The sequence below is a fragment of the Gopherus flavomarginatus genome, chromosome 4, assembly GCF_025201925.1.
Source record: "Gopherus flavomarginatus isolate rGopFla2 chromosome 4, rGopFla2.mat.asm, whole genome shotgun sequence".
NCBI lineage: Eukaryota > Metazoa > Chordata > Testudines > Testudinidae > Gopherus > Gopherus flavomarginatus.
The window spans coordinates 206233127-206255321 of NC_066620.1; the positions used below are offsets into that span (position 1 = coordinate 206233127).

The 22195-nt window shown below is 42.0% G+C and overlaps 1 protein-coding gene across 5 annotated transcripts in view; it reads right to left on the reverse strand.

The window, feature by feature from the left end:
• Nucleotides 1-22195, reverse strand: part of PKHD1 (PKHD1 ciliary IPT domain containing fibrocystin/polyductin) — a 382755-nt gene that overhangs the window by 95613 nt on the left and 264947 nt on the right. For all 5 annotated transcript variants that reach the window (XM_050948683.1, XM_050948684.1, XM_050948682.1 and 2 more), the window contains 7 exons: nt 17570-17683; nt 15342-15429; nt 13103-13257; nt 9927-10079; nt 8720-9598; nt 5104-5272; nt 1931-2091 (listed from right to left, as the gene is read on the reverse strand). In XM_050948683.1, the coding sequence (XP_050804640.1) occupies nt 1931-2091; nt 5104-5272; nt 8720-9598; nt 9927-10079; nt 13103-13257; nt 15342-15429; nt 17570-17683 (1719 nt within the window). The remainder of the gene's footprint in view (nt 1-1930; nt 2092-5103; nt 5273-8719; nt 9599-9926; nt 10080-13102; nt 13258-15341; nt 15430-17569; nt 17684-22195) is intronic.

Below are 22195 nucleotides of genomic sequence, written 5' to 3' on the forward strand. Positions count from 1 at the left end.
ATTGCACTGCCTGCACCTCAGTGTGTGACAGGCAAAGGCTGCGGCCAACATCTTCAAACTGGACACCCCAAATTGGAAGGTCCTGAAAAATGATGCTGAAGGACAAATTCAGAGGCTGCAGAGGGCTAGCGAAGGTGTGTGCCACACTGCATTTGGGAAAGCACATGTTCCTAAGTGGAGAGTGGGAGGGATGCTGCACATTACCCGATGATGCTAGCTTCTCTGGTTTGGGCTTAGAGATGTAAGCACAGGGTTAAAAACTGCAGGGCAGCAGTCTGGGCATAAAGCCACTGGAGGTGAGCAGAATAACTGGCTGTCAGTTAAGTAACAGGTGAATATTAGTAGGAGGCACAGAGGGTGCTGATTAACTGAGAAGTGTTAAGTGCTGAGCTCTGCAATCTGGAATCAAGAGAGAGAGAATTCCAAGAGCCAAATTCTATTCTTGCTTACACAAGCATAAATTTGGAATTCAGTGGAATTAATCCATCCTTATGTTAGTATAACTGAGGTAGAATTTGGCCCAATGGGAGTTTTGCGGTCATGACCAAGGTCTGGATTTGACTGTAATTGTCTTATGTGGAAACCTCCATTACACTGTCCAAAGTATTCTGTATTACAGAGAACTATGAATTCACCTCCAAATGAACCTGTGCTTTTCCAAATGTTAGCCTGAAGACAAAGGGACTTGCAGTTTTGAAAGAGGAAGACTCAGGGATTAAGGCTGGAATTGGGAAGGAAAAAAAATGCCACTCACATTTGGGCACTGAGAGGAAAACACCACAATTCTTTTCTCGCCTGGGAGGCAGGCAGCATTTACCATATGTTGTCAACTTCATTACATAAGGAGACAAACCCCGTGGAGTGCAGGTTGCACCATTAGTGCAGTGGGGTTTCCTGGTATTTATAACTTCTATGTGCCTGAGTATCTTTAAAAATGGTAAAAATCTTTTAAAATGATCTTAAAAATGATCGGGAACTGTGTGCGCATGCATGCTTTAATAAGTTGGTGCCCAATGGCAAATGATACAGCAGTGTCTACTGAGAGATTAGCATTGGCTTGTGATTCATAACCAGGGCAGAGAAAGTTGCGGGCGGTGTGGGGGGAAGAGCATGTTTATGCCTAGACATTGTATTAATCAGCCCTCTAAGCAGCCAGTGAGGGAGAGATCCTTAGAGGAAAGCCTTTACTGGGTACACATTAGACATTTTGTTTAAAGATTAAAGTTCTTCTTGTGTTTAATCAGTTTTAGCACAGGCTAGAAAATGGGATTAATTACAGTCCCTCACATGAGCCTCCCATACTGCCGGAGTCACAAATGAGGCGACTTCTCTGCAAAATGGCCGCCGTCAGCAGCAGGTTCGGGAAATGCTAATTGTAATTAAAGAGTTTATTTGGAATCACAGAGCAGAGTTTTAATCAGGATGAGAATGGAGTCTTGCTGTGTGAACTTTCAGAATGCGGTTACTGAGCAAGATGGGTCTTTTTAAACAAGAGAAAGTACTTTCTGAACTGCTGGCCTGGATTTTCAGCCAGATACTCTCCTCAGCAGGAAATGAATAAAAATCCTCACTGGGACAATTATTATTATTTTTATTATTTTGCCCTAATACAGCACCTCTCATTCAAGGATCCCAAAGCACTTTGCAGACGGGTAAATATAATCACCCTTGTTTTACAGAAAGATCAGTTAAAGCACAGAGGGGTAAGTGCCTCACCCCACAGCAGGTCAGATTCCCAAGCCCTTCCATTGATCAATATATAAAGCAGCCTCCTTTAATGAAAAGTGCTGTGGAATCTAAGCCCACAAGCTATTCAGGATCCCAAAGGATGACAACCCACTGGTATGTCTCCCAAGACTGGTTAGTCAATGCACTGCCCAAGATTTAGCAAGATTTTTCAGATACTGAACAATCTTCGTGTGCTACTTACCAGCGTGTAAACAAGACTCTGTCCATTCAGATTTAGACTTTGGGAAAACTGACACAGGTGGTTGTAGGCCCAGGGCACTTCCATCCAGATCCTTGAAGAGAGCCTTTCTTGAGCCTTCACATCTCATCTCAAAATATTCAAAGTCCTTGGATCCATTGATGCTGATGGAGAGGAGGAAGAGTATTATTGTTGGGAAGACAGCGAGAGAAATTACATTGTACTGGCCTTCTAAAGTTATTTTCACGACTGGGAAAAAAATATATTTTTTTTACATACACAAATTACCACAACATTCATGTGAATTAACTTGCTTGCTAAAAAAGTGGGAAAGGGAAATAAGGGATAACTGGTGAAATCTGATGATATGGAGCAGATCTGACTTGCTCTATCATCATGAAATTCTACAGCAATGTTCCTTTTCATCATGGATGGGCCAATCCACAAAACTGAGATCTGGATCCCAATCTCCCAAACGCTGGCAGTGATCAGACTCAGAAGCAGGCTTCTGCCCTCTAGGATACAGTTAATTCCCATTCACCTCTCTGTGGGAGGGGCAACAGCACCTCAGGGGTTTGGTTCAGTTCATTGGAGGGAAAGACTAGCCACAAAATTTGTATCCAGATCCAAGCATCCTCATAAATCTCAGGTATATTCTGATTTTGCTTCATCAAACAGTTCAACACTTCAGAGAACCATAGTGCCTCAGGAGTCACTCATCAGTATCCACAGGCTTGTAACTCCTGTATCATTCATAGCAGGATGAAAATGGCTATGCCATACAGTTCTATCTACAGAGCAAGAAATGCCCAGGTCTTTTTACCTGTAGGTTCAGCTCTTCAGAACTGAATTAAACCATGCTTACTTACATACATACATAAAGGTGACAGAATTCTACAGTAATGGCTCCAAATTAGAGTTTGGAGAGACTCTAACAAAAACTGAAAGTAGGCCCGAGCTGGTTTTGGATGTTCTTTTGAAATGAATCTCAGCAAACTTGGGCTGAGTTTTAGGAGAGTGTGGGCCAAGCTTCGAGTGTACCTGTTGTTGGGAGGAAATCTTACAAAGGATAATGGTTCAAGAAGGAGCCAGGGACATCCTGGTAGCTGGTGTGTGTACCACTAGATAGCATCTTTTGGAGTAGTGCAGGGACATAAAGCATGAAAAACAGGAAATTGATCACTAGGTCTGGAACTCCGAGTAACCGTACTCCTCCCATTATCAATGGAGGAGTGCAGAGTTTCATGGATTCTAATACTGCTCATCTCTATTATTGATATTTATTATTTGAGTTACTGTTGTGCCCAGGAGCTCTAGTCATGGATCTCATTGTGCCAGCTGCTGTACAAACACAAAACGAAAAGATGGTCTCTGCCCCAAGAGGCTCATAATTTTAGTTTGAGACAAGAGACAACAGATGGATGCAGACAGACGGAGGAGCACAAGGAAACAATGCTCTGCGATCTGTCTGATTTCTTGATTTCTGTGGAACTCCCTTACGCAAAGCCCACTGATTGGTGTTTTGAACAGGGTGAACCAATCAGTGTCTTAATAGGGCAGAGAAACAATTGGATCAAAGCTCTACTCTGCACAGCTCAAGAGAGATGGGGAACGAAGATCCCCCGGGGCTGGTTCAGTCCTGGCATATCTTAGCACAGACATCATTCCAGCTTGTTACTGCCACCAGTGGACGTTTATTCTGGCTGATGATCACCACAGTTCGACGTGCTCTCGCCATGCCCAGTCCTGCCTCCCACTCAAGGGTAGCTTTATGGCTCTTTTGCAAGGCAGAAGCAGCACAATGAGGCCATAGAATGGGCCACAAATTGACCCACAGTTTTTAAAAGCTTGGGTTTAATAAATGTCTGCAGAGGATCCAGAAGCAACAATAAAAGTCTGAACCTTACCCACAGGTTTAGCAGGATGCTTAGAAATCACTTTGTATTCTGTATGTCCATCGACCATGTTTGATAATGATCAGCTTTTGCAATGCATTGTGTGTGCAGCCAGTCACAAATAGCGTAATACTGTGCACTGGATTCAATAGTTACATATAATGGGAACTGACGAGCTGGACAGTTCACAGAAATCCACACACAAACTAATGCCCAGAGCAAAAAAAAAAAAAGCACTGGCAGCCTGCTTGAGGGGCTCTGGATTGGAGCAGCATGGAACATCTCTGATTAGTTTTGACTGGCAACTGGGGTTCACGTTGGGCTTCAGTGCTGCAGCAAGGCTTTCGTGACAATGCCTGTGTACTTCGGTAGCCAGCTGTACAAATAAATAAATCCGCCCACGTTTCCCATGGACTCTGCACATTTGAACTGCTGAAACCTAAGGTAACAGAGAAGTGCTCTTTCTTCCTGATCCCTGTGCTACTATGCTCAGCAGATATGCTCTCTGGGCGTGAGTTAGACTGGCACACATCTGACATCTCACAGACTGCCTGGTTCCACTCAGCGCTGCTGATGTGATCTCACAGGCAAAAATCAAACTCATTTTCCCATACAAAAAGGACACTTTAGCCACCTAGTGGCTTTTTGCTGGAGCTCCTGACATGTCCTGAGGCCTGGGATTGAGGAGTCAGCTATGTGGACAGAAAATAAAGACAATGACTACCTGAAGCTACTTTGGTACACAGATGCTAGCAAAAGGAGAACTCCAGGAGGCTTTATTTGGAGAAACATCTAATGAACTATCCAAACTCTACGTCTTCAAATTTCAATAGAGAAAACAACCATATGAAAGATCCAGGCTCTTCCATGTCTAGTCCCAGACAAAAACAGTATAAAGAGCAGAGGGACAGATAGACACCCTCCCCCCCCAAAAAAAATAGTTGTATCCAAAATTTTGATTTCAACCCATTGTAGAAATTAGGTTATTTTACAACACTCAGGTCTGCACCTGAGTTCAGATTTTGAAAACCCTACATCCCCGAAGTCCGGAGGTACTGAATCTAGGTTTTGAGTTAGGCCCATCTTTAGCTTAAATTCTCATCCCATCACTCCTAATGAGAGAATGAATCTCTTTGAAGATAGATGTAACCAGTAATAGAAAGTGTAGATTTTGTAGTGAGGTATAGATAGATAAAGATATGACTAGTCATGTAATTAGTAGTGCATATTCACTATAAACCTGGGGGGATGGGACTACTTATTAAGAACAAAGCACACTACCTTGTTTCCAGTGTATGAAAGTAGAATTTATTCTGCTCATGGACATGTGACATCCTTGTCATCTCTGCTGTGATTGGGTACATGATGCCCACGCTGTCAGGATTTGACATAATGCAGATATCTCTGTCATCACTATAGCAACTCTTCGTAAAACCAGTAAAGGTGACTTCTGACAAAGATAAAAACACATCTCATTGGGAGAGGCAGGATGAATTTTCTTCAGGGATGGGTATCTGAGCCATGCATTCTAAGGCCTTGTCTATAGGCTGCTTTGGCACAGTGGCTTGTTGGTCTAGGAGTATGATTCTTGCTTAGGATGCGAGAGATCCCAGATTCAAATCCTGGACAAGCCCTTTCTGAGGGAGTGTTTCCTGCCCTATCTTCACATTTTATGAGGAAAGATTAAAGAGGCTAGGACTTTTCAGCTTGGAAAAGAGGAGACTAAGGGGGGATATGATAGAGGGCTATAAAATCATGAATGATGTAGAGAAAGTAAATAAGGAAAAGTGATTTACTTGTTCCCATAACACAAGAACTAGGGGCCACCAAATGAAATTAATGGACAGCAGATTTAAAACAAATAAAAGGAAGTTCTTCTTCACATAGCACTCAGTCAACTTGTGGAACTCCTTGCCTGAGGAAGTTGTGAAGGCTAGGACTATAACAGGGTTTGAAAGAGAACTGGATAAATTCATGGAGGTTAATTCCATTAATGGCTATTAGCCAGGATGGATAAGGAATGGTGTCCCTAGCCTCTGTTTGTCAGAGGGCGGTGATGGACGGCAGGAGAGAGATCACTTGATCATTACCTGTTAAGTTCACTCCCTCTGGGACACCTGGTATTGGCCACTGTTAAAAGACAGGATACTGGGCTGGATGGACCTTTGGTCTGACCCAGTACGGCCGTTCTTATGTTCTTATGAGTAAGTAAACCAGTTTAAAGAACAGGAGTACTTATGACACTTTAGAGACTAACAAATTTATTTCAGCATAATCGATTATCACTTCAAAAGTTTTTTTTTCTCCTGCTGATGATAGCTCATCTCAATTGATTGGCCTCTTACAGTTGGCATGGCTACTTCCACCTTTTCATGTTCTCTGTATGTATAACTATCATCTTGCTGTATGTTCCAATCTATGCATCCGATGAAGTGGGCTATAGCCCACAAAAGCTCATGCTCAAATAAATGTGTTAGTCTCTAAGGTGCCACAAGTGCTCCTATTCTTTTTGCGGATACAGACTAATACGGCTGCTACCCCTAAACCAGCTTAAAATCAGTCTACTTACATCAGTGCAACTCCTAAGTATGTAAATAAGTTTAAATCTTGCTTAAACTAAATCAACAGAACCACAGTTTAAGCAAGTTTAAGAGTCTCTAAATGAGAAGTTTGCGCTAGTGTCATTAGACCAACTTTAAATTGATTTAGTTGCACTGGGGCAACTTTTCTAGTATACACACAGCCCGGATGTGGCTCTGCCATGGACTGGTTGTGTGAACTGAAACAAGTCACTTCATCTCTTGGTACTCAGTTGGTATCCCCCTCTCTATGAAACTTGCCTACTACATGGAGTGGTCAGGCATATTACTTAACTAATGTCTGTAAAGTATCTTGAATGTGTAAAGGGCTATTTTGCATAAAAACAAGAAGTAAAAATGTATTTAACCCTTTTTTTGTGGCTTCTCTCTTCTTTTTAAGTGAATTTTAATGCCCATGAAAGTGAAAGACTCAGTTAGAACCAGGATTAATGCAGACGGGAAGGTAGTCACCCCTGCCAACTCTGATAAAGCATTTCAACCCTGACCTGTAAGAAAGCATGGTCCTGTGGTTAACATGGGGCTGGAAAGATCTACGTTCAAGTCCCTCCACTACCACAGACTTTCAGTGTGACCTTGGGCAAGTCAGTTAGTCTCTCTGTGCCTCATTTCCCCATCTCTAAATGAGGATAATAGTTCCTAATAATCCCTCTCTCTCGGAGATGTTGGTAGGTTAAAGTGTGAAGGGCTCAAATACTATGATAATGGGGGTGTCATAAGCACCTAAGCTGGACAGATCTGAAACATATCCAGCTGCTATGGTAATGCAAATAATAAAATATCATTTGGCATGTCCATTGCATTTAAACCAAGGACACAAGGAAAGAAAGGGCGTAATAGTCTATAACAAGTGTTTTACAGCCTTCCTCTAAATCAGGAATTGACAACCGTCAGCACGCAGCCCATCAGGGAAATACGCTGGCGGGCCGGGCCAGTTTGTTTACCTGCAGCATCTCCAGGTTTGGCTGATCGCAGCTCCCACTGGCCATGGTTCACTTTTCCAGGCCAATGGGGGCTGTGGGAAGCGGCAACCAGCACATGCCTCAGCCCATGCTGCTTCCCACAGTCCCCATTGGCCTGAAACAGTGAACTGCAGCAAGTGGGAGCTGCAATTGGCTGAACTTGAGGATGCTGCAGGCAGGGCCAACTCCAGGCCCCAGCATGCCAAGCGCGTGCTTGGGGCGGCATGCCGCGGGGGGCGCTCTGCTGGTTGCCTGAAGGGCGGCAGGCGGCTCAGGTAGAGCATCAGCAGGCACGCCTGCGGGAGGTCCACCGCAGCCACGGGACCAGCAGACCCTCTGCAGGGATACCTGTGGGAGGTCCACCAGAGCCGCAGGACCGGCGAGGGGCAGAGCGCTCCCCACGGCGTGCCGCTGTGCTTGGGGCAGCGAAATGGCTAGAGCCGGCCCTGGCTGCAGGTAAACAAACCATCCCATCCCACCAGTGGATTTCCCTGATGGGCCCCGTGCCAAAGGTTGCCGATCCCTGCTCAAAAGTCATTTGTTATTATTATTATTATTCATTATAACAACAATAATGGTCCTACTTTTATTTATCAGCTTTCATCAAAAAGGATCACAAAGCACTGCAAACTTTGTACGTAGTAAACTAATTTTGTAAAACCTTTCATTGACTTGGTATCCTTATCTAGACATAGATACCAATATATCAGACAGATGGATCAAATTCAGAAATCTTTTCACCCAGCACTGAAAGGCAGATGTCCTTGGTGTGGAATGTGGAAGATATTTAATAGCATATGGTAACACTGCACAACAGTTTGACCAGGAATTGCAGAATACCAGGTGATATCCTGGCTGCACTGAAGTCAATAGGAGTTTTGCTATTGATTTCAGTGGGGTCAGGATTTCACCCGCTATAATCATTTCAGATTGCTGGGGACAGGGCCAGCTTTAAGGCGATTCACCTGATTCCCCCAAATCGGGCCCCACACGCCTAAGAGGGCCCTGCAACATCCCTAAGGACCTTCACCGATGTCCCGCCGAAGGCACAGGCAGCCATTAGAGTTGCCACCAAAGTCCCACCACTGTCCTCGGCAGCAGCTCGATTGCTGCCGAGGAAGAAGAACCCTCCGCTGACGTGTTGCCAGAAGGCACCAGGAGCCACTTGAGCTGCCGCCTAAGTCCCGCCGCTGTCTTTGGTGGCAGCTCTTTCAAATTGGGCCCTGCAGTGCCTAAAGCCGGCCCTGGCCGGGAAGGGTGGATTTTAAGTAGGCAGAATGTAATTACCTGGGATGGGTTTTCACCAGGACACTGGGGTAATACAAAAGGAAGACCAACCTTGTAGCTTCATGATTCCTGATACTGCTGCATAATTTCTTATTTTGTGCCATGGATCATTAGGCCACTGGCTTGGTTCAGAGGCAAATGAAGGCCACAGAATCCCAATGCGACCTCTCTGAGGGGAATATGGAGCTCGATCCCTGGAAGTCAAGTTAGCTGAAAGGGGCGTGATCCTGTCTTTAATGCAGTCAAAAGTTGAGCTTGTTGCAATAATGACAGAGTTTCTAAGTTCTATGTATTTTTTCCCCAAACGATGCTGCTTAGCAGATGGGCTGTACACCACTGGCAGAACACCCACAGCATTGTCTACTAGCATCATATTGTCCATCACTACACTGCTTTCAAGCTGAAACATGACACCATAGTCGTAATTCTTGTAGGACAGAAAACCAGTGATTTTGGTGCAGTTTTGAAACCCATCCCCTCTGTATAAATGAACACCATGAAGGCTTGAATGGGCCACATTTTCAGCAAAATACTCTCCAGCTAGGAAGCATTCTTGACCTCTGATGTGGAAGGCTATACGCTCCGAACCTGCCATGACATTGCCAAGCAGGTAACAGTCATCTATTTTGTTCACTTTGATACCAGCAACCCAGTCTGGTAACCCCTCTGGCTGCTTGCTGAGAATGATAAGGTTCCTGATGAGAGAATGAGTTTGGCCTTCCAAGTCAATGCCAGGGCCAACCGTGTTGAACACCACGTTGTCACGCAATGAGATTCCACTGCTTGTCACTGCTTGAATGCCACCCCCACAGCTATGGTGAATGCTGGAAGAGATAATTGAGGATCCCAAAGATATGTTACTGAAGCCAATGGCAGGAAGCTGTGATGGTCCAAAGTTCAGAATTTCAATGTTTGAGAGCCGAAGGTCACCTATAATGTGGTAAATGAAGAGAGATGAAAGGGTGATTACAGGTAGATTGGCTTGTATGATCGCCTTTGTCAATAAAAACATAAATAAAATGCCAAAAACAGGCATTTGTTTGCAAAACAAGAAAAAGTGCTATTAAAATCTGAATGTTTTAAAGTTATTTATTACTGTTAATATTTCTTATTTGCTGAGCACTTATTATGTGCTCTACGTTGTACAACCCATAAAAGAAGTTACAACCCCTGCTCCTGAAAGCATCCTGATCTGGACTGGACAGAATATTTGTGATGGACTGATATGGATGGGACTGAGTGGGTGAGTTTCAACTACCTGCAAATTCCGTTCCACTGGTATTTCTGAAGCGTCCCACCAGAAGCCTCCCAGAGCAAGCCGTGTCTGACTTAATCTGTATGTTGCGTGTTAGGAGCCCAACCTCAGTGGCCAACGGAACACGTCTGCCATCTTCTATGCTATGGGAACGCCCTGTGGCATTTCAAGGAGAGAAAACAGGATGAATGTCTAGGATGTTTCAGTAACCAACGCTTTAGGTATGTCTCATCTGACAACTGATGTGTGGCTTCCTCTCAGAAGTTGCACTGCCTTTCAGGTTTGATTTTCCTCAGGGGCTCTCTGCAAGCACCAACAAAGAGAAACGGCTCCCTGCTTGCCCCTATTTGGGATGAGAGTGTATTTTACCAACATCCTTTTGTTCCCAGTAAAGGCGAATACTAAACCTGTTTCCTGGGACTACGGCATGCCAAACCAATGGACAGATTATATCAGCAGGAGACATAATACCTTAGTATGCTGCACTAAGGAACTGATCTCTTTCCTGGGGTTATGAATTCACATAGTGATCAGCCTGGTGATGATGTTAAAAACCAATTTCCTATAAAAATCTTGTACTAAGATTGCATGTACAATATAACACAGTCTTTCTAAGGAGGAAATTCACACCAATAGAAAAAGTCCACACAAGGCCCTGACCAATGCTTAATTTTCACTTGAGTCCTTAATACAAGGTTTAAATAGAGTATAGGTCTTTTGTCCTGTTGGGTGATATTCCTCCCAGTGCAGAAGATCTGCTTGAGCATCATACGCAGGCAAACTTCCTTTGACTTATAATTAGCAATCTCAATTATGGTTTCATGCAACTTTAATTGCTTATTGCAGTAAAACTCAAAGGATGAAATCCTAGCCCTACTGGAGTCAATGACAAAACTCCCACTGACTTCCGTAGAGATGGAATTACACCTGAAGTGGCTTCAGTGTCACTTCTCCTGGAGTAAGGATTGCAGCATCAAGCCCACAAGCAGAGATTCACTATAAATGAAATATGCTGCAATGTATTGAAACAATGGGATCTTTTATTCTATCCAGCCAAAAGTGAAGTTTGGCTCTGCATAGATTAACTACAAATGAGTTCCATGGTTCATTATCCTTTTCCTTCATCCTCCCTTCAATACTCTGTAATTCAAAACCAGATGAAGCTTTTTGTGTAGAGCCAGAGGTGCTATCACTGACAACATTTAGTGCAGATTCATGGGAGAGTTTATCTCAAATTATAGAAGTATAAAAGGTGAAGGAGGCCTCCACTGGCAAAATATTTGTCAGGTGGCAGTTGCTACCAGGGAATGGGCCATTTCCAAGGGATAGCCTGATACTGAAGTAGAAGTATATAAAAGATCAATCTTCAGAATTGTGCATGAATTGGCCTCCCTATGAAACAGATTGACATCCACCGAACACTAGACAGGAAAAAGCTAACTTGATGTCAGAGACTTTTGATCACTTAGGAACAGATGGCAAACTAAAGATGAAAGTCTCTGTATTTATTTATTTATATTTCTTTTGAAAACAACTATGCCTGAAGAAATCTTAAAATGCCCAAATAATAACTATAAAAAAAGATCCGACCACCTCCTAAGATAAACCATAGCTATCTAAACATCATCCTACCACAAATACCTATCCTCATCCAACCATTCCCTGCTCCTCACACCCATCTCTTCGTGAAAAGTGAGACAAAAGAGATAAGTCTTTAGTTGGGCAAACAGTAAATCTAAGCTCTGCTGAACGAAGGAGGTGAATGGCTCTGAGCCAAGCATAAGTCACTCAGGGCTTCTCTACACTACCCTCTGGATCGGCAGGCAGCGATCGATCCAGCAGGGGTCGATTTATCGTGTCTACTATAGTCGCAATCAATAGATCACTGAGCGCTCTCCCCTCGACTCCAGTACTCCACCAGAATGAGAAGCACCAGCTGAGTCAACAGGAGAGCGCCAGCTATTGACTTAAATCAACCACAGTGAAGACACCGCGGTAAGTAGATCTAAATATGTTGACTTCAGCTACGCTATTCACGTAGCTGAAGTTGCGTTTCTTAGATCGATCCCATGCGGTAGCGTAGACAAGCCCTAAGAGTGCCTTTGTATCACATGGAGAAAGACTCTCCTGACAATCTATCTATGCCACTATATTTATTTAGTTATTCATTCTTTCTTAATTCTGACACTAACCCCTTATTGCCAAACAATACTCAGATATTGCTGCAATGATCAGGATGAAGCTGGATGTAGATATTATGCCACAGGATTCCCTGGAAACATTCACAATAGTTCTGATCCATTTAATTTATTATTGACTTGAATGAAAGTTAGCCTAAGTAAGGACTAAGTAAAAACCAATGGCCCAGATTTGCAAATACTTATTGTCAGACATAAAACTTACTACCAGGAGGAGTCCCATTGACTTTATCATCAGTGGGCCAAATCCTGAGATCCTAATCATCTTGATTTTATATAGCATCTTCTATACAAATATACTATAAAATGCTTTACAGAATTAATAATATGACTAGGTTATATGTTATAATAAAATAACATATAAGTAAACTATGAAGAATACATTTATGTCTGTAGGTAGATACATATTTCTATACATATTTTAGATCTGTGTATATATATTACATATACATGTATTTTATGTCATTTTTCAAGGTCTGAAATTCAATTTCATTTTTTTTTAAATGAAGTTTTTGTGAAATGTTCACCTTGTTTTTCAACTAACTAGAGTGGTGATCCAAATTTTCTGTAATTTCAAATAAAAGAAATCAACAGTTTTCCCCTTAAAATCACAGTTTTTTTTCTTTATTTCAACCATCTCTATTACACATACACACAAAGAACCTGGGATTTTAAAAAACAGTCAGCATTGGCCTAATTCCGCTCCCACTGAAGTTAACAGTAAAACTCCCCATGCTGAGCAGTTTTGAACTTCCCACCTGCTACATAATACAAGCATGAAGCAGCATTTAGAGAAAGAAATGAAGATGCATGAAGAAAGGAGTGGGGGTAGGGAATGTAGGTTCACAGGGAGATCTAAAATGGACAGTTAAGGCAAAGCCATATGGAAAGTCTGAGCCAGATATTCTCTCACGCCATGAGTAGTAAGAATGTGGAGAAGGATAAAGGGAAGGCAGGTGATATATATTACAGATTTCTTACCAATATGCCTGTGGAAGAGACGTTCCTGGAATCTAATGCTGTGACCATTTATTTCTTTAAGTGTGACCACCTCAGCTTGGTGAGCGTCATAGGAGGAGGAACTGATGACAATGTTTCCACCAGGACTCCAGTCTACTTCATCCTCGACCCAAATCCTGTAACCCCACAAAAGTTAAGTGATATGCTGTTTAAGTTATGAGAAAGGCTATTTTCGTGGAGTTCCTGAAAGAGATCAATAATCTTGCCACGGCAAAACTAGCAAAGAATACTCAATAAGCCACATAAACCCACCTCTTTTAGTACACTGAATATACATTTCTAAGAAGTTTGATAAGAGGAATACAGAAAGTCAGATGAGAAACATGGCCTGCACAAACTATTATCTCAGCCACTAATCTGCTGAAATATTGAGCTAGGCTTTCATTTTCTCTCATCTTAACTAATTAAGTAATTCCTCCTTTTAGTTGTCAGCTCTTCTCTGACTCATTGCTGACTCATGGTTGGAAATTGAAATACAGCCTACAAATACTCAGAAACTTACTGTAACTCAGTTTATTCAATATAAAAACCCTTCCCCTACCTTAAAGTTTTTCCACTGATTTGCCCATCTCCTGTATCTAATCTTATTTCTTCCTGGCAATCTAGGTTCTTATTAGAACTGCTCAAACATTTTATGTGAAAAAGTTATTTTTGACTGAAAAAGGCTTTTTTTGTTGAAATGGGAATGTCTTTTGGGGTTTTATCTACCTCAGGTATTTATAGGGCCCCATCAGTACTGTATCTGAGAGCTTCATAATCTTTACTGTAACAACTCTGTGAGGTAGAGAAATGACATTATCTCCATTTAACAGGCAGGGAACTGAAGCACATAAAGGCTAAGTGACTTGCTCAAGGTCACACAGGCAGTCTGTGGCAGAGCAGGGACTTGAACCCTAAATCCTAGTGCCCTAACCATTGGACCATCCTTCCTCTCATCCTTTTTTCCCATCGAAAAATGACAAAACTGAACATTTTTCTCTGAAAACCAAAACAATGTTAGGTTTTCATTTGAATCTTGACAGAGGAAAAAACAAAACAAACATTTTCTGGCCAGCTTTAGTTCTTTTACCATTACCATCACTATGGTACCAGAGGCCTGTTCTCTGGTCCATTCTCTATGCTCCTAAATAACAAGATTTCCTTCCTCATAGTTTCTTCTCAGTGGGTAATAAATCCTGTACCATGGCCATCCCTATCAGAACTGTTTCTCTGCATCCACTATAAGGGATCCCCATCAAATCTTATCTGAAAACCTATGACTTCTCCTTGACCTCAGCATCATCTTTCATAAATAACTCACTTTGATACAGTGTATCAGCCTTTATTAACCTGCTTTACACTAAAGAAAGGCAAACGTAAAAGACAAAGTATGCAAATGTGCGGTTATGACACTGGATTGGGACTTGGTAGATCTGAGTTCAATTTCTTGCTGTGTCACGATTTCCCTGTATGACCATGGACAACTCACTTCATCTCTTTGTGCCTCTGTTTCCCACCTCTGAAATAGGGATGATAACACTTCTTTCTCCAGCCCATGATCTGTCTTGTGGTCACCTGCTGAGGCTGACCAGAGAGTCACCTGATGGGAGGCTGGTAGGTAATACAGGACAGAAGTTGCTCTCTTTGTTCTCTCTTTGGCCATTTTCACTAGCTTATGGTGAATGAAGCTGCTGTAGAAGCCAGATAAGGCTGGGGTGGGAGGGCTGGACCCTGACTTCCTGAATATAGATGGTCCCCCAAGTACCCCCAAGGGAACAGTGAGCAGCAGTGAGGGGAAATGCAGATAGGGTTTATTATTTTTGTATGGATCTGTGTATTTCTAAGTAAAGAGTGGCAGAGTTGTAGACCTTTGTGCAAAGCATCTGTGTGCATGATATACCACAACTACCATGTGCCTCCTGAGAGTCTGAGAAGGCTTGCGTCTTTGGTGGGATTCTGAGAGAAGGTGTGTTTAAGTTACAGGGGGAGTCAGAGGAGCGAGCACTGGTTCCAGAGGCTGGACAGCTGGGCTGTCCAGTCACAGCTCTCAGGAAGGAGCATTAGACAGAGAAGTCTGCACTCATCTAGAGTCTAGTGGATGTGTGATACTAGCACAATGGGCCCTTATTTCTGTTGGGGCTTCTAGATGTGACCACAACAGCAGAAGTGCACACAGAAAGCTAAATTAATTACCTGGAGGCACGTCTGAGCAAAACCTCACCTCTCATTGCCAGGTGCAATGTCACTTCCAAGATGTGTCCAGGATTTCCTAGGATAAGCACTATGAATCTGCACCTTCCCATAAACCCCTGGAACGGAGATATAAAGCCAAAAGCTAAGGAAAGAGCAGGACTTCTGCTGAACTCAGAGCACTAATGGCTTAATGCAAGGAAAAAATTGTCATGAGTGTTCAAAAGAGTTTTGAAAATTTCAATACATTTTGCACATGGACTAGACCTGAGAGAATCACATGAAGATTCATTTGAATTTCAAAGTGAATACTGTCCATATTCAGGACTAGAAATAAGTAATTAGTAAAATAATAAGGTTGAGGATTACAAAGACAAGTAGACCCTTTAATCACAGAACTCCCATGAAATTGAAGTTGTGTAGCAAAACGCCTAACTGGTTTTCAAAATCTTAACCTAAGTAAATAAGTAAATACTACATTAAAAAAAAATAATAGAACTGACTGAATACCAGAATTTCTGTCGTGGGAAATTCTGATATTTCAACATCTGCTTTTTGTTCCAAATTAGGATGAAAAATTGAAATAGTGAAACTTTTCAGATAATGAAGCATTGCAAAATATTTCAATTTGGAAATGGTGAAACATGTTGTTTCAGCACTTTCTACTAAAAAAAAAACATTTCAGGGTTCCCAAATGTTGAACTGACCTGAAACATTTAGAGTCAATTCAACCTTATGCTGTATTTCCCTGTGATGACATATTGCCTCATGGGAGTTGCAGTTCAGGTGTCTGATGCCCCCATTCTCCCCTAAGGGCCAGGCTCCCTTGCCAGACTACATTTCCCATGATGCACCATGTCACTTGATTAGAGGGAAGCTGAATTGCATCATGGGAAATGTAGTTCATTCAGGGAACTCATGAGGCAAAATGCTGCCACAAGGAAAAACGCATTTTAATGTGAACTTTCTCAAAATGAAACTCTTTGGAACATTTCAACAAACTGAAATATTTCAGTTCAGGTCAACCCACTGGTTTATTAGATATTCTAATGCTGGGCTCCCTCAGGTGACCTCTGCTGAAGCTTTTCTACTTTGGATAAATATGCAAAGAGTCAATGGGCCAGAGAGATAGAGAGAGAATATCACTCTAGAGCCTGATGGTTAGAGCACTCAGCCAAGATGTGGGAGATTCAGGATACATTCCCCTTTCTCCAATGATTCTGTATTTATTAATCCAGAGCACAAAAACTTCAACAGGAGAGACTGAGGGAGCCTAATACCAGTATGTCCCATAGGCCAGTGGATAGGGGACTCGCCTAAGAGGCTTCAAGTCCCTGTTTAAATCCCTCCCACCCTGAACCAAGGGATCTCACCTACCAGGTGAGTGCCCTAACCACTGGGCCAAAGGAGGTTGCTATCATTGCCTGCAAAACAATAATATAGGCACCTAACTCCAAGAGAGGGCTTATGCCTGAGAATCTCAAGAAGAGAGAGGCATCTCCCTTCAGCCTGCATATAGATGCTGAATTCCTTGGGACTGGTGGGGCAACCCCTCTCGTTGGAATATTGAATTGGCTAGGTTAGGTGGGGAGCTGACTAGCACGCTGTCTTTTGTAGAAGTCATTCTTAGGCGCCTAGCTCCCTCCATTCATGTGACGCCTGAGTGTCTAACTCAGGCTTAGTGGATCCCAGTGATTATCTAGGAGCCTAAGTTCCTTTGTGAACATAGCTCATAACCCAGATTTTCTGTTTCCAGTTTTTGTGCTTCAGGGTCATCCATCCTCCTTTCACCATAAGTAGGCACACATCTGTACAGATAACATTAGAAAATGGGGTCTACCACCATCAGAAATATAGCACTATGAAACCAGAAGATCAGATGAATTTGGATGTCTGAAAACATCTATGTTTGGAAATCTGAAAACAACATGTGGCTTTATGAAGAGAGATTAACCCAATGTTAATCTGCGTCCTTTCAGCTTTAGCTTTGGTTTCCCAAATGACACCCAGGCAACCTCTCATTGACTTCAGTGGAATTTTGCCTGGAAAAAAATATTGAATTAAGTCTCCAGGATTTGACTTTATAAGGGTAGAATGGGAAATATTCTTGTTATCTTCATCTTAAAAACTGTCTCTCCCTCACTGAGGCATTTTTCTGCAAATAGATGGTGGGGCACTACGCAGCACCAGGCTCAACAGCAGCAGATTGGTTATTCCACAATGTGCCTTTTCCATGAAAAATCAATTTTTTTTTCATACCAATAGTTCCTGGGTGGACATTGATTCCATCCAAACGATCACAATAAACTCCCTCGGATGCCCGAAGAAGGATCAATAGCTTCATTCCTCTTTCTAGAGGATGTTGAAAAGTACCTGTAATAAAGAAAAAGGAGGAGAGGGGAGTTTCAGTGGCCGTTGTGATGATGAAAGAAAGAGAAGAGTATATATTAGAAGAACTGAATGGTTGTTTTTTTTTTTTTAGAAAATATGCTCTATTTCAAACAGGAGTTAATTCAGGGAAGTCCTACGGTATGTGTTGTACAGGATGTCAGACTAGATGATCACAATGGTCCCTTGTGACTTTAGAATCTATGAATCTATGAAGAAGGCTGAGTTTAGTGACATATGCCTCAATTAAGCAAACTATAGGTGTATCCTTCATCGTGTGATATCTCACAGATAGAAGGTAATTTTATGGAACTCTGAAACATGCTGAAGAAGAAGAATGTCTAAGAGGTCTTCTCAGAGACCCTTCCTGTCCCAAGAGCAAAGGAAGCCAGAATGCAGAAGATTCTGGAGGTGAACTGTTAGATAAGTAAGAGGTGTAGAGTGCAGGGTTTGGGTTTTGTGGAACATTGGTCCACCTTCTGTAGGGAGAGGGGGCTGAATAGTTTGGAAGGCCTCCACCTCAGTGGGAACAGCCTAGCTAGAGTAGTCAGGAAGCCATTAAACAAACAACAAAAGAGGAGGGCAAAAAAAGGGGAAGATATGAGCACTCAGCACAAAATCGAGATTTTGATCAAATTAATCAAGGAACAAAAGGACACAAAGAGAAGAAATTCTTGAATTGCCTATACACCAATGGTAGAAGTCTGGGTAACAAACAAGGGAAAATAGAATTGCTCATTTATGAGCATAAATTAAATCTAGTTAGTATTATTGAAACCTGGTGGGATGATTCCCATGATTGGAAGATTAAAATTAATGGTAATACCTATTTAGGAAGGACTGAGCGGACAAAAGAGGAGAGGAAGTGGCACTTTATGTCAAAAATGGCATTACCTGTTTCTGACTCACTTATAACTTGGAAGAAAATCAGCTTGAATGCTTATGGATCAAAGTTCAAACAGATAAAGCACAAGATGGGATAGTAGTTGGTGTCTGCTGCATACCTCCAAATTACACTAGGGAACAGGGTAACCAGTGCCTTACGTATCTATCTATAATGTGTAGGAAAAAGCTATATGATCATGGGGAACTTCAATTTAAGTGACATAAGCTGGAGTTTTGATGCTGTTGGGATTAAAATATCCTTGAAATTTCTAAATATTATAGATGATAATTCCCTAACTCAAAAAGCCAACATGAGGGGATTCTATATTAGGCCTCATCTTGACAGATAAAGAGGAACTGATCACAAAACTAAAAATTAATGATAACTTTGGTAGATGTGATCATGACTTAATCACATCTATAATGTGCAAACAGAATAAAGTCCAGACCAGTGATATACATGCTTGGTATTTTAAAAGGGCCAATTTTTGAAGATTAAAACAATTATGAGCCAAAGCAGCTGGGAGGAAGAGTTTAATCAGAAAAATGTGAATTATAATTGGGAATTGTTTAAGAATACTTCACTAGATACACAAAAACCTGTAATCGCACAATCAAAGAGGAAGGCTATATTGGTTAAAAATGACCTTGTTTAGAGGGGACATGAGGGCACCTACAACAATTTAAAATATATCTATATATATATTTATCTTGTGGCAAATTGCCTGCACTATTTTGATGGGTCTCGCGCTCTCTCTTCTTTGGGGAGGGTTCAGGGCAGCATTTCTTGCCCCTGCAGTGGAATGTTAACTGCCCCACTAGTGTCCTAGAGGAGGGGAGTGGAGAGGGAGGGACCTGGGCCCACCCTCTACTCCAGGTCCCAGCCCAGGGGCCCTGAGGATAGTGGTAAACCACTTGAACTGACACTTCCTTCCCCTGGGCTACTTCCCTCTCCTGCCCTTCAGCTTGTGGGGGGCTTCCTGCCCTCTCTCTGTACAAGCCAGGTGCACCTTTACCTAGGGTCTTGGACTTCTTAGCTCACCGCAGCACTTCTCCAAACTGTCCTCTGCTTCCCTTCAAACTGTTATCTGCTCCAGCACCAATTCCTCTCTGCTCCAACTCCCACACTGTCTGATTGAAGCATGGGGTTTTATCATGTGACCGGCTTCAGGTGCTCTAATTAATCTATAGCAAACTTTCTTCCCCTTACAGGGAATAAGACTCCCTTCTAGCCCTCTCCTGCTGCCCTCTGGACATGCTGTATCACAATATATATATATATTAAAATGAACGAAAGGAAAAGTTGAACATAATGAATATAAATTGGATGCTAAAAATTGTAGAAAATGGATAGAGAAAGCAAAGGAACACAAGGAGAAATCTATGGCCTACAGAGTTAAGGATAATAAGCAGGAGGTTTTTAAGCCTATTAGGAACAAAATGAATCCTGACATTGGTATTTGTCCTTTACAAGATGAACATGGTAGCATTAACAATAATGCAGAAAAGTCAGACGTGTTCAATAAATATGTCTGTTGTTTATTTGGAAAAAAAAACAGATGATGTAGTCATATCCTATGATAGCTCTCTTTCCATTCCATTGGTATCTTGGGAGGATGTTAGAAGCTACACAAGTTAGATATTTTAAATCAGAAGGTCCGGAGAACTCACTTCCAAGAATTTCAAAAAAGCTTGTTGAGGAGCTCACTGCACCATTTATGTTGTGGGGGAGGGATAGCTCAGTGGTTTGAGCACTGGCCTTCTGCATTGTGAGTTCAATCCTTGAGAGAGCCAGGGTAAAAATCTGTCTGGGGATTGGTCCTACTTTGAGCAGGGGAGTTGGACTAGATGACCTCCTGAGGTCCTGTCCAACCCTGATATTCTATGTTGTTTTTCAATAAGTCTTGGAACACTGGGGAAGTTCAAGAAGACTGGGAGACAGCTAATGTAAAAAAGGCTAAATGGGATGACCGAGGTAATTATAGGAGTCAGTCTGACACCAGTCCCATGCAAGATAATGGGGCAGCTGATACAGGATTCAATTAATAACAAATTAAAGGAAGGTAATAAAATTAATGCCAATCAACATGGATTTATGGAAAATAGATCCTGTCAAACTAACTTATCTTTTTTTTTAATGAGGTCACAAGTTTGGTTGATAAAGGTAATAAAGTTGATGTAATGGACTTGGTATTGCAAGACATTTTGAGTAAAATACTAGAAAGATATACAATTAATATGGCACACTTTAAATGGATTAAACACTGGCTAAAAGGTCTCAAAATGTAATGTAAACAGGAAACCATCATCAAAGAGGTGTGTTTCTAGAGGGGTCCTGCAGAGACTGGTTCTTGGCCCTATGCTATTCAATATTTTTATTAATGGCCTGGAAGAAAACATAAAATCATCACTGATAAAATTTTTAGATGACACAAAAATTGGGAGAGTGGTAAATAATGAAGAGGATCACTGACAAAGAGCAATCTGGATTGTTTGGTATCCTGGGTGCGAGCAAACATGCATTTTAATATGGCTAAATAGAAATGTTTACGTCTAGAAACAAATGATGTAGGCCATCTTTACAGGATGTGGGACTCTATCCTGGCAAGCAGTGACTCTGAACAAGATTTGAGGGTAGTGGTGGAGACTTAGGTGAACACAAAAGCCCTGTGCAACACAGTGACCAAAAGGGCTAATGCGATCCTGGGATGCATAACCAGGGGAGTAAAGAGGTTATTTTACCTCTATATTTGGCACTGGTGTAACTGCTGCTGGAATACTGTCTCCTGTTTTGGTGTCCACAATCCAAGAAGGATGCTGATAAATTGGAGAGGGTACAGGGAAAAGCCACAAGAATGATTAAAGGATTAGAAAATATGCCTTATAGTGATTGATCTCCTTGAGTCTATCTATTTAGCTTAACAAAGAGAAGGCCATGGGGTGACTTGATTACAGTCTATAAGTACCTGCAATGGGAACAAATATTTAATAATGGACTCTTCAATCTAGCAAAAAAAGATATAACATGCTCCAATGGCTGAAGCTGAAGCTAGACAAATTGAGACTAGAAATAAGGTGTACATTTTTAACACTTTACCAAGGGTTGTGGTGATTCTCCATCACTGGCAATTTTAAAATCAAGATTGGACTTTTAAAAAAAAAATCTTTAAAAATTATTTTGGGGAAGATCTATGGCTTTTGTTCTACAGGGGGTCAGACTAGATAATCACAGTGGCCCCTTCTGGCCTTGGGAGACAGGCCAGTCCCCGCCTACAGACAGCCCCCCCAGCCTGAAGCAAATACTCTCCAGCAACTACACACCACACAACAAATACACCAATCCAGGAATCAAACCCTGCTACCAACCCCAGTGCCAACCCTGTCCACATATCTATTCAAGGGACACCATCATAGGACCTAACCACATCAGCCACACCATCCGGGGCTCGTTCACCTGCACATCTGCCAGTGTGATATATACGATCACGTGCCATGAATGTCCCTCTGCCATGTACATTGGCCAGACTGAACAGTCTGTACTCAAAAGAATAAATGGACACAAATCTGACATCAGGAATCATAACATTCAAAAACCAGTAGTAGAACACTTCA